At 39.1% G+C, this 16142-nt stretch overlaps 1 protein-coding gene across 1 annotated transcript in view; it reads right to left on the bottom strand.

Annotated features, from left to right (window-relative positions):
* Positions 1 to 2961: 2961 nt before the first annotated feature.
* Positions 2962 to 16142, bottom strand: part of ODAD2 (outer dynein arm docking complex subunit 2) — an 85401-nt gene continuing 72220 nt past the window's right edge. The window contains exon 19 of the mRNA XM_080386043.1: positions 2962 to 3079. Within this exon, the coding sequence (XP_080242169.1) occupies positions 2966 to 3079 (114 nt within the window). The 3' untranslated portion in view covers positions 2962 to 2965. The remainder of the gene's footprint in view (positions 3080 to 16142) is intronic.

Raw genomic sequence — 16142 nt, 5'->3', positions numbered from 1 at the left:
GTTTTCTGACATTTTAATGAAAATGAGGAACAAAGCAGAAAATGAACAGCCAGTGAGGAGCAGGCCTGGCTTTACAGCTGCCAGTTGGAGCACGGTGCTCTGTGCAGAGCCGGGAGCTGGCTCCCGAAATCATGTAAAGTGATGGATACTTCCTGCTGACAGTAACATCAGTGTAAATACACTGGAAAAAAAACCCAACAAACCAACCTGTATTGCAAGTCTGTGAAAACACAGGAATTGCATAGAGAAAATAAGGAGGAAGCGGATGAGCAGGCGATGGCAACTGAACAGGACAGAGGCTGAGCCCCCTTTTTAAGTTGCTTCTTGTTTGCAACGAAAATAAGACTTTATATTGAAGTAGTACATCAAATTGTTCTGTGCTGAACATAATATTGAGCTCCCATGCTTGGTATAACCACATTCCCTAAGAGGCCACAGGTTTATGTGGACAAGTAGCAGCTGGTGGAAATAGAAAGGAGTGAAGGCACTTCCCTTCCAGGCGCAGGAGCCAGGGAGCAGGAGCTGGCTGGTGCCCGGTTATATGCACTGGGAATGCCAGGTCCGGGCGGCTGCGGCTGCTCGAGCTGGTGCCAGGGCTTGAATAGGTTGGCAGGCGCTGCCAGGAGGGGTGTGTGAGCAGCAAGTGGGACCCAGCTTTGTGAGGATCCCTTTTCAGAGGGCTGCAGTGGTGTGAAACTCAACGCAGCTCTGCAGAGAAAAGGGGAAGCTTTTCAAATGTACATGCTGTACTGCACTGCTCAGAGAGGCCAGGGATCTCATTCATCTATTCATTTTCCAACAACTAAATCTCTTTAAATTAATTACACGGAATCCACCAGTTTGGGCCAAAAAAGATGTATTTTTTTAAAATACTGATCCTTTGCCTTTGTGGCAATCTGTATTGATTTCAACATTTCTTCTCCTTGTACAGAACTTCAAAACTGCAAGCACGGCAAAGGAAAAGAAAACAGCACAAATAAGTCAGCTTAAGTCGGGGACTGACTGTCTGAGGTCTTAAAATAAAGACTTCAGAGGAACTATTCTGAGGTGTAAGGGCTACCAGTGTGAGTGAGAGGCAAGCTGAGGCCATGGCACTGTCAGAAAAATTACATTTATTGCCCTGACACCTGCATCATAAAATTAAGTTTTCTTTAGAACTTACTCCATTTGAAATCCATGCTAAACAGTCAAGAGTGTCTTGAGAGGTCATGTTAAGGATAACAGTTACTGTCAGGGAGTTTTTTCCCCTCAACAGTTAGAAAAATAAGCCATCACTTCAAGTATTATTCATAAGCAAGACTGTGATAAACTATTTGTATCTACACTTCTCTCACAGAAAAGACAAAAATAAAATCAAGCCTTCCCTCTTCCAAATGAATTTGGCAATCAGCATTTTAGAAGTATTTTTGGGTATAGCAATGATACTACTACAGCGGTAACATCAGTATAAAAATATGGATATATTTGTTCAAAATAACATACTGGACCTACAGGGCAGAGCTGGAAAATACCTAAAATAGCATTTGCTTTGTCACCGGTTGCTGATGGAACTTGTGATGACCACATGACTATGTTGGTGTTCGCATTGATCAAAAAATGCTGCATGAATTAATATTTTGATCTCCACACTGTCAGCACCTATCCATAGTTGGTTTCCTTTAAAATATTCTCTATACCTTCCCTAAGGGCCCAATGCAATCGTCCTTTCTCAGAATTGCATCAGTCTTCTAAAATGGGATTTTACATGAGCCTTCATATCTGCTTCAGAAAAAACAGAAATAAAAAATTGGATTTGTGTTATGTCTTACTTAGAAGCTTCTGTGAAGAATAAAATTAGTTGCCTTAAGTAGCCATGCTAGTTAGAGGAAAAATAATGGAATTGCAAACTGCTTCCAAAAAAAGAAAATTGTTAATTATTAAGGGAAGTAAAAAAATCATTCAGAAATGAGTACTTGACAAACACAAGTTATTTAAAAATTTGGGTTTTTTCAGTTTTGTCAGCAGTCTGTGCTTGTAATTAAGACATTACGTCTCTCAAGGAAATGCCTTAGTATTATTTGTTGAGTATGGTACGTACAGTGAGTCTGTAATCTATAATATCAGTAATTATTTATGTGCTTTTTGTCAAGCAACTCTAATTCTGAACATAATTTTATGTGGAAACATAAAGTAACTGCATCTATACAATGTTGTCCTCAGTTTAAAGATGAAAAAAAACCCCCACACTAAGATAATAAATGTAATATCCTACTTTTTATTTACAGTTGGTAAATTTTGAGTAAAACACATGTTAATTAAAACGCATTTCACCAGCTACTTATAAAATTAAGCACTATTTTGTCGGATGTTGGTAGAAACAGGAAATTTGGAGTGATATCTACTGCTACAGCTGTTTGCAGTCCTTATATAACACCAGATGTGAGGTTGATGTAACTGCATTTTGTCCTCTCCTGTGAATTGCAAGCGATCAAACAGGCAAAAACATAATGACAGGATGACTGGACAAGTTTAGCACAAAGGGAATTGTTCAAGACATTCATAAATCACTGCAAAACCACACACAGAGTGAAGGAAAATTTATTGTAACATCACACATAAGCAAAACCATTTATATCTACAATGTATTTCAAATACAAGTATATTAATTGTAGAAAATGTCTTTGACATACTTAACTGATAGTCTTTTAAAAGATGTAATACTAAAAGATATAGAAAAAACCTTAACTGATAGTCTTTTGAAAGATGTAATACTAAAAGATACACAGAACTAGGGGTTTTATAAAACCTAGGCATGACAAACCAATAATGTAAGAACAAGCATAACTTTCCACAGATTTATTTTTGTTATTAGGTTATCCTCATATAAATGAGCTCTGCTACGACATACGGATGCTAGAAGGAGTAATCGTGTATTTAAACATAGCTGTATTGCAAAACAAGTGTGTTGGTAAAAGCTGCTAAAGCATCAGCCATACTTTGCTTTTTCTGTTGCTAGAGCCAACCTGCGAATGTTTGCTATGCAACCAGCTGCTGCCTCCTGCAGAGTTTCATCTGTAGAGCCTACCATAGCCAGTAGGAGCTAGCAAAAATACAAAAGAGAAACAGAAAGCGAAATGTGTGCTATTATTTAAATAATATTCAAATCACATCTAGAACAATTGCATGAATTAGCCACACACATAATACTAAAAATCGTATTAACAAGTGTATATGTAAACTTCTATATGTGACTTTTGCATACTTATACGTACTAAGATACCCATAGAACACAATGCTTTGTATTTTATCATATTTGTACCTTTGAACAGGTATTTTGATGATATTTTCATGTCTGATTTTCTGTTTGCTGTATCATGCCTGCCTATTGGTTGTGACTTGGATTTTTTTCTTGTAAGTAATGCTTCGCTTGAAATCACGGCTTTCCTCCCAAGGTATACTAGTATATTTGTACATGCTCAAGATTTTTAATAAACAAAGGCATGCATTTTTTTTTGGCCTTGATCATGAAACAGGATCCATATGAATGGACCCTTGTGTCCCATTGACTGCAGTAGGTTTCTTTATTGTCACAGCAATCTACTCATGTTAAACTGCTTGAGGTATACAGATCTGAGCATATCAGTCTTGCATGTAAAAGTAAAAAACATAAGCTCAAGGAAGGTGCCAAACTTTTGGAGCTGGTTCAGCTTTTCAGTCATGTGAAGTAGTTCCTTTACACTGGAAGCTGTTCAGTTTTTTTCACTGAAAATTCCCTTGAGGTAAGGTACTGTTCAACACAAATATGCCATAAGACAGGCCTTGATGATAAAACATTTTTACGTATCAGAAAACCATTAATAATGGTTTTGGATCTCACTTCTTCAGTGTGTTGCAAGTCAGTGATGCAACTGCAAATGCAATGTATGCTGGAAAACTGAATTCTTGCTTAGCTTAAATCAGCTCCATGCAACCCCCAGATTTCTGAAAATCTGCCAAGCTTAATGTGCACTCAGGTATTTTGAAGCTCAGACAGCTCTAATTAAAACCTGTATTTTCAGTCTGCAATACTTAGGATTCTGTGTTCACCCAAACAATGTTGAGTCAAACCACAGAGAAATCTGTTATCACTCAACTCCGGTGCATATTTTTCATACAGCTAAAATATTACACAAAATTATGAACTGCTAAATATAAAAGCATAAATTGAATGCAGACATCAAATTCGTATGCTACCTTTTTCTAACCTTCTAGCAATCGTGAGGTATGGGCCACAGCTGCACACATATGGCATTTGCTTAGAGAGATCAAAGCATTTTATACTTGAGGAAGTATTTGTGTTAGACAAATGTACAAAACAAGCATCTTGCCAGTCACCTTTCACCCTTTGACCCCTTCATATAACTTGCAAGAGTGCCTGTGAGAGGCCTGAATTGTGTCAAAAAGAGCATTATGCAAATTAAGCATCGATGATAAACTTTTTAGCAGTTCTTCTTCCTCGAATTTCCATTACTGCAATCAGATGTCTATGTACAAGTAGCTAGATAAGAATTCTATGAACACTCCTGAAAGGATATGCCAGAGTTAAAATGACATGAGAAGAAACAATATGAGAAAACTTTATCTTCTTTTACTGTATTTGCATGCAAAAGCTGGGCCAGGGTCAGCAACCAGAGGAGTCAGTGGAAGTTTCACCACCGACTTCAACTGGAAGCAAGACCAAAGACTACACCTCTGTGTAACGATAAAGCTGCTCTACAAAGCACAAAGGCCAGAACGCAAGTCTTATCAGATGCCTAAAGTTTTTTCTTTTTTAAGAAATATTGCTAGATGAAAATCTTTCTTCCCCACTATTTTCCACCAGCTGATTTCTCATCAGCTTAAAGCGTTTCTTTAGGTGCCTCACAACTTTCTTGTATAACTTACAGAAGAAAACTGGTATAAATCCTTCATATCCCTGACTCAAAACCAAAAATATGTATGAACATACCATTCATATGGTGGTTTTGGTAAAGCCATAAGTTTTAAATTTGGGGGCAAGGAAACTATATGTCTTATGTGATTATTCACTGCATCTGCACAGACCTAATGCAAGGCTTTTTCAGTGTACTAAGCATGGAACTCAAACTTTCATAATAATTTCAGCGTAAGGCTTGTTATCAATGCCTAAGGGCAGAAGTTCATCACAAAAAAATGTTTTGGAGAGACATTATTTAGTAGAAATATAGCAAAAAGCAAAAATAGGCCTTTGCCTTTAATATAGGACTCTATTTATTTAGGTTATTTATTTCTTCTTTTAGCAACCACTTCTTTCTAGGCTCAGAAGACTTAGGAAAAGAGGTATTCTTCTGTCACTTTCCATGGAGAGCTTAATATAAAGATATGACAATGGCTGTAGCGGTGGGTCTGTTCTCTTTGTTACAGGTGCATTTTGGAAAATCAGGCATCTAAGAACAGCATACTACATGACACTGGTTCAAAGTACCCGAACAGATGACTGAAGAATTAGTGGTACTAATGCAACCAATGCAACCAGCAATTTTTATAAAGGTATCAGATACTGATTTTTTTTCCTTCTGGGTTCAGGGGAGCAAGGATCAGTTGCTCTCTAATTTATTCTTCTAAATCACTTGCCAGTGGTAACATCTGTAAGAACCGCCCTGTCATACAAAATCCTGTACTACACTTGGTCTCAGGATTTTCACAATACGACTTCAAAGAAATATTCTTGGAAACACAGTCCAATACAGTAGCTGCCTCTAAGGACTCTAAGGACTGAGGATATACAGCAGCATTTGCCCGTTAACCTACTCCTTTTGTGCTAACAGGAAGACAGCTGAAGAGAAGATTACTGAAAACACAAAATATTTCAATATAAGTAGGTAATTCCATATTTAGGAATATAACTGAAGATTTTGATGTAAATTCTGCCTTAAATGAAAATAAATTTTATTCTTTTTGTATATACCAAGAAAGTTATAATTCTTTCACTTCCTGACGGCCACTCCTTGTCCCTTCATGGGTTCAGTTCAATTTACTGGCAATTTGGGTTGTCCGTTTCAGCTATGGATTCACAGATAGTATACACAGACTACACCCACATATTAGATATATTTGACAAATCCAAGAAACCTTCTTTTATTCGAATGCACCAGTGCCATATAACATGTCCTTTTCCTTGATGCAATGCCCTTGAACTTCATGTATCCCTTCCCTTTACTGTTCAGGTATTGTTTTCTGACACATGTAAATGTTAACAGATGTGAGAAGCAGTAAAAAAGTGTGTGGTATAAATGCTTCTTTCTGGCACATAAAAGGCACTTTCCATAGACAGAGAAAACATTTGCAGCCCTACGTAGCCTTCATTTTCTGTTGGCAGGTATCTATATTCTAAGGCAGGAGTCCAAATTTTTTTGCACAGTTAGCACGTCATACTAGCAAATAAGCACAAATACAAGCTGTTTGGAGAACGTACAGAGCATATGTAGCATTTCTAGTTTCCAAAAGCAAGAGCAATGCACAGCCAAATCATTTAAATATTAGAACAATTAAGACTTTGTTATTACTATCTCAGTTTTAAAATAGCACAGAATTGTGATACTATATTAGGATTGCACAATCATAGAATAATTCAGAATGGAAGGGCTCTCAGGAGTTCTCTAGTCCAATGTCATGCTCAAAGCAGAGTCAGGTATGACATTAGACTGGACTGCTGCGTTTTATTCAGCCTGATCTTGAAAACCTCCAAGGATGGAGATGGCACAACCTCTCTGGGCAACCTATTACAGTGTTTGACTGTCCTCGTAGAGACAAAGGTTTTCTCTGCATTCAGTTACTTGTTTCAGTTTATGCCTGTTGTCTGTCATCCTCTTGCCCTGCATGACTGCGAAAAGCCTAGCTCCATCTTTTTGATGACTGACCTCCTTGTAGGTACTGGAAGGCCGCTGTTGAGTCTGCTTGAAGCTCTCTATTCTCCAGGTTGAAAAAGCCCTATTTCCTTAGTTTCTCCTCATAGGTCAAGTGTTCCAGCTCTTGATCATCCTGGTGGTCCTCTGCTGAACCTATTATGGTTTACCCATAACAGTACTCCAGGTGTGGTCTAATGAGTACTAAGGGGAACAACCACTTCTCTTAATCTGCTGGGTGTGCTCCTGCTCATACAGCCCAGTATGTATTCAGGACACATTTCTGGCTAATGTTCTGCTTGCCGTCTACCAAAATCTCCATACCCTTTTCAGTAAAGCTGTTCCTCAGCCAGTCAGTCCCTAGCTTGTATCACTGCAAGGGCAAGTGGAAGTGCAAGTCCTTCTCAGATGCAGGATTTTGCATTTGTCCTTGCTGAATTTCACAATGTTTCTGTTGGCCCGCTCCAGCCCTGCCTAGGTATCTCTGAATGGCAGCTCTTCCCTTCACGGTAGCAAAAACAGCCCCCCTGCCCCAACTTGCAATTTGGCATCATTGCAAACCCTGTGAGTAAGCAGTCCATTGCCTTCCCCAGGTCACTGAGAAACAAGTTAAATGGGACAGGTCCCAACAGAGCGAGCCCTTCAGCACTGCCCTTCTCACCAGCCTCCAGGCAGCCTACAACCCATGAACTATACCCTCTGAGCTGGATCACACAGCCAGTTTTAATCCATTTGGTTGTTCACACATCTGGACTGTTACACACTGTAACCTGGACAGAAGTATGCTGTGGGAAGCAACTGCTGCAAACCTTGCTAAAGCCAAGGTAAATGACATCCATGGCTCTCCTCTCATCTACAAACTTAGACACATAAAGGGCAATCAGGTTTACCTCTGGCAAACCTAAATTGACTGTTCCCAGCCATTTTCTCCTTCTTGTGCCCAGAAAAGCATTCCAAGAGGATTCCCTCTGCAATTTCCACAGAGATCAATGTGAGGCTGACCAATTTATAGTGCCCCAGACTGTGATGAGGAATTTTGCTCTGAAGACATGCTTTGCTAACTCCTATTGTTGAGTCTTACACTCTCTGGCATACCAAAGATGTAACAAAAATGCCCTTGTTCCTCAGGGCAGTAGTAAGAGGTAAGGAAATAAGCCATAATGCTTGCATAGTCATGCATCATGAATGAAGCTACCTTCCACGGTCTGAAAGCATTTCCTTCCACATAGTATCTTTACCATGACAAAATAACCAATTCAAAATGGGTTATTTCAAACATACTCAAATGAAATGCTAGGAAACAAAGTAGAAAGAAGAGTAGGGCTTGAAAGATTCAGTGAAGTATTCTGAACATACGATTGCTGGTACCTTACCATAAGATGTTTACTATTTCTTTAGAACACAAGGTAACACAAGCATCAATGTAAGAACTTGCAGAAGTGTCATTTCAAAATGGGTATGGATCCCTGGATGGGCAAGACAGTAACAAACCTGGGCTAGTAATTCCCTTTTCTATGAAGATGTCTTTCTAGAATTTCTCATTTCTGTAAAAGAAGTAGCACAAGGGGATTTGAAAGCAGAAAAAGTGTAGACAAGTTCTGTATCAATAAACCCTAAATCTGACAAAATCTCAGATGGTAGCGATGCTCTGTGTACTGGTTACAATTATTTGGAAGTACTCACTTTCCTTTAGTCACAGTCATTGCAGCTTCCAGACTCAGAGGGTGGAAGCAGTAAACATAGGAAGTGTTTTCAGAAAGAATATAATTTTGAATGTATTAATCTTTAAATAAGGGGTTAGTCATGTGATGTGTCTACAACAAGTTTTCCAAAACAGTGGAAAGTGTAGAACAATGCTGCTGGAAAGAGCAGAGATCAGCCTATTCAACACTCTGGAGTCCTGTGAACATGAAAGCAAAAAAATGAATAAAGAGTAACTATAAAAAATATTTAATGCCTTTATATTTCTGGCTTCTTTAGATTTTCTGCCCTGTAAAACAGGTTTTATTGGGTTTTTTCTAATCAGAAGGAAATATGGACAAACTCCTCCAACAAGATTCGTATCTGTATTGGGAAGCTAGTCAGAGTTCACATAGAGCTTAAAATTCCTGGAACTAAAGACATTTACTTCAATACAACATCTTGTAGATTGACATAGTATTTCCAGTTGGTGGTAGGACTTGCTGTTTTTAAAAATTTGTATTTAGTATCTGACTTGTTTTACATGCAGCATTTCCTAAAGGATGTTAATTTTCTAGCACTGTGATCTTCTAATTGCGTAACACTTCTTTTCCAAAAAAGACATTTTTCACATGCTTTTTATAAATCTAACCTAAAAGAAAAAAATACTTTAAACAAAAGCATATGGTGGAAGCTTATCCAAGAAAGTATCAGCCTAGATCCAGCCAGCATTATCTAACTTTCAACACCATATTGCACACTGGAAAATATTAAAGCACCTAGTTTGGGTGTTATGTTACACATATTCCTATGAAAATACTTCTCATAAAATTAAATTATAAATAATAAAACATACTCCACAATCAAAGCATAATGAAGGTTAAGCTAAGTCACCGCTTCTAAACTAAAATTCCGGCCAATTTCCCTATTTCCTTTTTCAGCTGAGTGAAACGGTAAGACATGTACCATGCACAGCCTCCTAAGAAGATGCTTGTTTAAGTTCTGGGGTGTTTTCTGTTAATTTTGTTTTTCTCAGGTGGCACAAAGAGAATAGATTTCAGATGTAAAGTCCTGCACGGCAGGGAACACTCTGAGCTAGCAGACGTACAAAATCCAGTACCAAGAAATTCCAGTAAAGGCAAAAGATGGGCAGGGCAGACACCCACTGTGCCGATTCCTTCTTGTATAAAGTTTCTCTGGGACTAAAGTCAGAGCAACCCCTGGTGCAGCCTAGTTCACTCACTCTGAACGTAAAGAGGTGGGAACCTGAAGTGTTCTGGCTGGGGTGGGAAAAATCCTAGGAAGCTTGCACCTGGCTTCCTTTCCTCTCTTATTTGTCTTTCCTCTTGCCTCGCCCATGAAACACATCTCCCTCCTGGCAGCCATGGAAAAAGGATCATAACCTTTTGGAGTCACTCAAGGGTAGCTGGGGGGATGATGTGGTCCAAAGGACGCAGCTTGGGCTATGGTACAACTGAATGTGGTGGTCAGCAGGCTAGCCAGGAGCTGTCTCTTCTTTCTCACCTTTCCCTTCCTCTCTCAAAAAAACAGTGAAAGAGTACAGGGGTAAGCAAACCTGGACAGTTTCTGCAAACAGGTGCTGGACACATCAGGATGAGAACAAACTTGTCTGAAGTTTGTGCTGCACTTTCAGGTATTAAACCATCTCACCTGTCTCAGGATTCAGTACTGGTGACTTGTTCTTAGCAAGTCATTATTTTTGACTACGCGACTGTCTGTGACAAAACAGCTGTTTGTAAGCTACTTCCCACAAACCGCTGGGAAACAAGGGAGAAAGAAGAATAGGGCTCAACAGATTCAGTGAAGTATCCTGAACATATGATTACTGGTGCCTTACCATGAGTTGTTTACTATTTCTTTAAAACACAGCTTCAGTGAACTTCAACTGAATTTACACCATGACAGATTTGAAGCTTAAAACCCTTCCAGGTACAGCTTCATTTTCTTGTTTTTTGGTACCTGCTCTCTGTCCCTTTTTGTCTGTTTTGTTTAGTCACCTCCTTTATTAGAACTAAACTGAAAGGTATTTGGCACAAGGACTGTATTTCTCCAACACATTTGAATTGTGCCTACTACAATGGGGACAGCACTCTTGAAAATAAATACTCCTGAGAAGATAAATAAAACATAAAATAAAAACATAGTTCTCATACTCTCCAATAAGGTTAAATGTTGCATTGCATTACTTTGGAGAAATAGATAATCTGAATGCCTAAATGGAATTACAGTATGGTGCTCACACATACTTGCAAGTTTGTACATATCTACAACATACGTATAAACCCTACAGCTCTCTCTCCACCTCACATGTATTAATTGTCTATTTCTTATAATCATAAAAATATTTAGAGAAGGATGCCCCTCTACGTGCGAAGATAAAATAAATGGGTGGAGAACTCTGAATATCAGTGACAAGGACAAAATGAACAAAATGCTAAATGGTGAAATAGTTTAAAAACTGTAAACTTGCAGGACACTTTAAAATGCACTAAGTTTAAAGATTTACCCATCTCAAGTTGTTACTTACAGGAATTCAGTGGGATAATTCCAACAATTTCAGATGTAAATCTAACTAAATATAAACACACCATGCAAAGTTAATGTAGCTAAATAAAACCAGTATATAGAAATGATTTCTAATCTTTGTTTAAAAGGTGTGATTATATGTAACCAACTGGAGTCCTTAAAGGCGGACAGCTTGAATCTACATTGAGCTGTAAGATGTTCGGTGCAATATTAAGAAAGAATTCAATCATCATGAACATTCCAATGTACAAAAAGTCTTATGGGATATGAAATTCATCCCACAAAAAGCAATAGGCAGATCTGATAATCCAGAAGTGATGAAGCCCAGGGTCTTACAGCATATTTTTATTTGAACCGATTTCACTATATTATTTTTATTTCATTGTAGTTTTCAAAAGAAGATTAACATATAAAAGGCTTTTAGTGGGATAGAGAGAATAAAGAACTTTTTTGTAATCTCAATAGAGTGACAGTTTAACAAAGCTTTTTTCAATTCACTGGAAATTAATTTTATTAAGATTTAAACAGGACCCTGCTTGGTTTGTACATGCAATGGACCTTCAAAACAGTAAACTTACGTCATGGATGTTTCTTTCCTTTCATACTTTAGTTTGGCTTAGTAACATGTTGGGGACTATCCTCCCCTTACATTGCTGCCAGCCTAATCAGTCTTTCCTCTCTGTATTTTCTGCTTCTTTTCCATACTTGCCTGCTTCCTCACACTTTGCTTTCTTTTTCATTTTATAGGACCATGACCTTTAGCTTGCCTTTCCTTCCCAAATATTACTGAGGAGGTAGTATAGGAACATGAGAAAGAACTGTTAATTCAGTTTTAGTTTTCCAAATTTGTTTACTATCAATATGAACACTTAACATTTTTTCTTTCTGTCTATCTCTAGCGGTCATATGAAGATTACTCAAAAGCTAAGAAGGGGCAGTTGCAAATAACCTATCAGCAGCAAGTCAGAGGAAAATAAAAAAGAGGCTTAAGTTGTCCATTAACCCTCACATGCTGGAGGGTTCTGGCTGACTTCTCAGAAATACCCTGAAAACATTCTGCATTGTGTTCCTCTGGTTTGTGTGATATTCCTGAATTGCACTATAACTAGTCTGGCTCTGAAGACAACATTGAACTGCAGCAAAGAGACACCACAGTTTCCACACTAGTGACAAATTTTGCAATGTTTATCTTGAGTTTATCTCAGTTTATATGCTGAAAACAGGGTATAAAATCTGACTATAAAAGTATTTTAAAAGCATGTTAGATCTACTGGTATGCATGAGCTGACTTCAAACTCTCTTCTGTATCCAATTTCAAGTACTGATTTTGATCTCTAAAGTTAATATAGCTTTAGGTCCAATGGTCTAAGTGTCTGTCTCCCTGCCTATATTCATTCATTATAATCAAAACCAGTGGGGTGCTTTTGCTAGTAAACCTTACATATCAAAGTCTGGGGATAAACCCAGGATGTTCTCTCTGTAGATCCATAAAATAGCATTTATTTCAAATAACGAGCCAAGGTATTTTGAAGCTTTTTTTTGTGGCACACAAGAAGACAGATCTATAATCTCATGTTTTTAGATGTGTGGGTGGCAACAGTGCATACATTTACATAAACTGGAAGATGAGTGGTAATTTCAACTTATAGTCTGGTTTTAGACTAGTAAATGTACTAGAAAATTTACAATTAGAAAATGGCATAAATAAATGCATAAATGGTATGAACACTGTTCAGCTTTACTCATACAAATAAGGAATTCTGAATATCATCAAACAAGAAATGATCTGGGGCTGTCCATGGGCAAAGGTCTTTGTATAGTCCTAGTCTATAGTATACCTAGTATAGATATGATTCATTCATATCTAGAGATTAAAATGTGTAATATCAGAGAATTAAATGTACAAAAGCAACGATGAATGCAGAGTAGAAGTTACTTTTCAAGATTGGCAAACTGCTTTTTGTTATTAGAGACAAATATAAAGAATACATTATTTTATACTGAGGACTCAACTTCCTATGATCACCCCAAACTTCTGAGTCACTTGAGCATTTCTTTATGACAGAGTTTGGTGCAGTCATCATAAAATGTATTTACTAGTACTGGAAATTTGTGTGCAAAACCAAGAAGTCTAAAGTCTGTGTTGTGGAAAAACATTACCATGCACACTTTTTGTGACAGATAAAGGCTTTGGGTTTTTTTGGTGATTGAAAGATAAGGGGTGGCTTGAATTAGCACTCCTTTCAGGTCACATTCAACCAAAGTATTTGTAATTTACGTATAGTTCTCTAGAGTGGTGTACTGGGTTTGCATGGCAAGGTTTTGGTAGCGGGGGGCTACAGGGGTGGCTTCTGTGAGAAGCTGCTAGAAGCTTCCCCCAAGTCCAATGACCCAATGCCAGCCGGCTCCAAGATGGACCTGCTGCTGGCCAAGGCTGAGCCCATCACAGCGATGGTGTAGCACCTCTGGGATAGCGTATCTAAGAAGGGGGGGAAAATCTGCACAACAAAATTGCAGCCAGAGAGAGGAGTGAGAACATGTGAGAGCAAGAGCTCTGCAGACACCAAGTCAGCGCAGGAGGAGGCAGGAGCAGGTCCAGGTGCCGGAGCAGATTCCCCGGCAGCCCCTGGTGAAGCCCACGGTGAGGCAGCTGTGCCCTCAGCCAGGGAGGTTCATGGTGGGGCAGATCCCCACCTGCAGCCCATGGAGGACCCCACGCCAGAGCAGGGGGATGCCTGAAGGAGGCTGTGACCCCGTGGGAAGCCTGTGCTGGAGTCGGCTCCTGGCAGGACCTGGGGACCCACAGAGAGAGAAGCCCACGCTGGAGCAGGTTTGCTGGCAGGGCTTGTGACCCCATAGGCTCCTGAGAAACTGCACCCTGTGGAAAAGACCCACACTGAAGCAGTTCACAAAGAACTGCAGCCCACAGGAAGGACTCATGTTGGAGAAGTTTGTGCAGAACTGTCCCCATAGGAGGGACTCCAGGCTGGAGCAGGGGAAGAGTGTGCAGAGCCCTCCCCCTGAGGAGGAAGGAGCTGCAGAGACATGAGATGAATTGACTGCAAACCCCATTCCTGTCCCCCTGCACCATTCATGTGGAGAAGGTAAAGAATATGGGAGTAAAGTTGAGCCTGGGAAGAAGGGAGGGGCGGGGGAATGGTGTTTTCAGGTTTTGGGTTTATTTCTTATTATCCTACTCTGATTTGATTGGCAATAAATTAATTTCCCAAAGTTGAGTCTGTTTTGCTCATGACGGTAACTGCTGAGTGGCCTCCCTGTCCTTACCTTGACCCATGAGCTTTTCATTGTGTTTTTTCTCCCCTGCCCAGTTGAGGAGGGGGGGTGACAGAGCAGCTTTGGTGGGCAGCTGCTGTCCAGCCAAGGTCAACCCATCGTGAGTGAAGTCTGGTATTTTTTTTAAAAAGCAAAACAACTCCCCAAAACCACTCAAGGTACTCAGTCTGGCCACAAACTGCTTGAGTGGCTGCTGGATTTTGGAAGCTTTCTGAGATCAGAGATTTTTAAAGACAATTTGCAGCCTGCAAGCAAGCAATAATACCTGCCTGCCTGCCTAACTTGTGTATGTCAGCAAGGAAATACTAGAGCCCTTGATCTGCTTCCTTCCCTCTCTAAAGATGTAGCTATCAAGTAGAGAATGAAAACTTAACTAATAGAAGTTAAATTTAAAACCTTCTTCTGATTAGAGCAAAGGTCTATTCCTCCACTTTTTTATTAAGTAATTGCTCAACTTTAATTCCAAGCTTCAAATTTTGGGGATGTTTTTCACTTATTCATTTGATTGGGCTTTTTTAGTTTTATAAAAAGAAAATTATAGTTGTGCTTCAGTAAGTGGAGGTTGTAGCACATGTATAAAAGCTCTGCTAAAGCTGGTTAAAGCATGCGGGGGAAGATGTGAAAATTAATTTCCTAAAACCATGCAACTCTATGCTTTAACATAGAAAGAAAAAATTCATGTGGGCCTTCTAACTGAATGCTACTACTGCAAAAGGTAAAAAGAATCACGATTAATATTCTCAATTCAGTATGGGGGTTACTTGGCATCTCAGGTAGGATGCAGTGGTTGGAAAGGCTGGTTAACTAGCTTCTAAAATACTACTTCACAACACGAATGCTAGCACAAGAACATTAACAGCATGCTGGACATTCTTGGGTGAGTAAACTTGGGGCATACTGCCATCTAATCATAACAATATGTGGAAGCCGTTGTAAGACGAAGCACTACTCCTAAATGGGGAATGTACTCTCTTTTTCATCAGTTCCCAACTCAAAGAGGCTATTTTTTTCATGAAAACAGTGTCTCATGTGTTTGAATCATGATAAAATTAAGGAATTTAACATCCTTTCCCGAACAGGAGCATCTTTATGCAGAATACTGGCATGTGTCAAAGAGTGGTTTCTCAAAATACAATTCCCTTGTATGCATTTGTGATGTTGAATAATTAAACAAAGTATCAGCTTCCACCCCCACTTCCCAGGAAGTCAACACAAAATTAAAGATAAATAACTCTTACGTTTAACCTCAAATTTTATATGAATTCTTGGATTATGAAAAGAAAAGCAGAAGGATTACAGAAACAGTCTGATCAACAAGAAGCAAACCCAAGATCAAAGTCAGGGCTTCAGGGTATCCCTAGCTGTATGGTGCATTGATAACTTTTCTGTCCAAATTGTTTGTGAGGACTTTATTGCCTCGCCCAAATATATGGACATCTTTTCAGTTCTAACAGATAGTTATTGTAATTCCCTTTGCATATGCTGCACGTGTAGTGTGCAATACTATCCAGTGTAGTAAATCCAGTGCTTTCATGAAAGGTAAAAACTTTGCACTGAGCTGGGATGTACTTGCACAGGAGATCTGACCTCCATGGCTCCGCACTGTGAATCACAGTTCGCAACTGGCTCTTGTCTCTACTGCCGTGAAGCACTTTATTGTCAGCAAAGTTTGCAAACTTACCATTCACCACCCTTCCCATTATCATTTATGAAATACTGAATAGCAAGATCCCCTGGCTG

Source organism: Falco punctatus, assembly GCF_963210335.1.
Source record: "Falco punctatus genome assembly, chromosome: 4".
Classification (NCBI taxonomy): domain Eukaryota; kingdom Metazoa; phylum Chordata; class Aves; order Falconiformes; family Falconidae; genus Falco; species Falco punctatus.
Note: the sequence above shows the minus strand (reverse complement) of the source record. Positions and strands in the feature narration are given on the sequence as shown.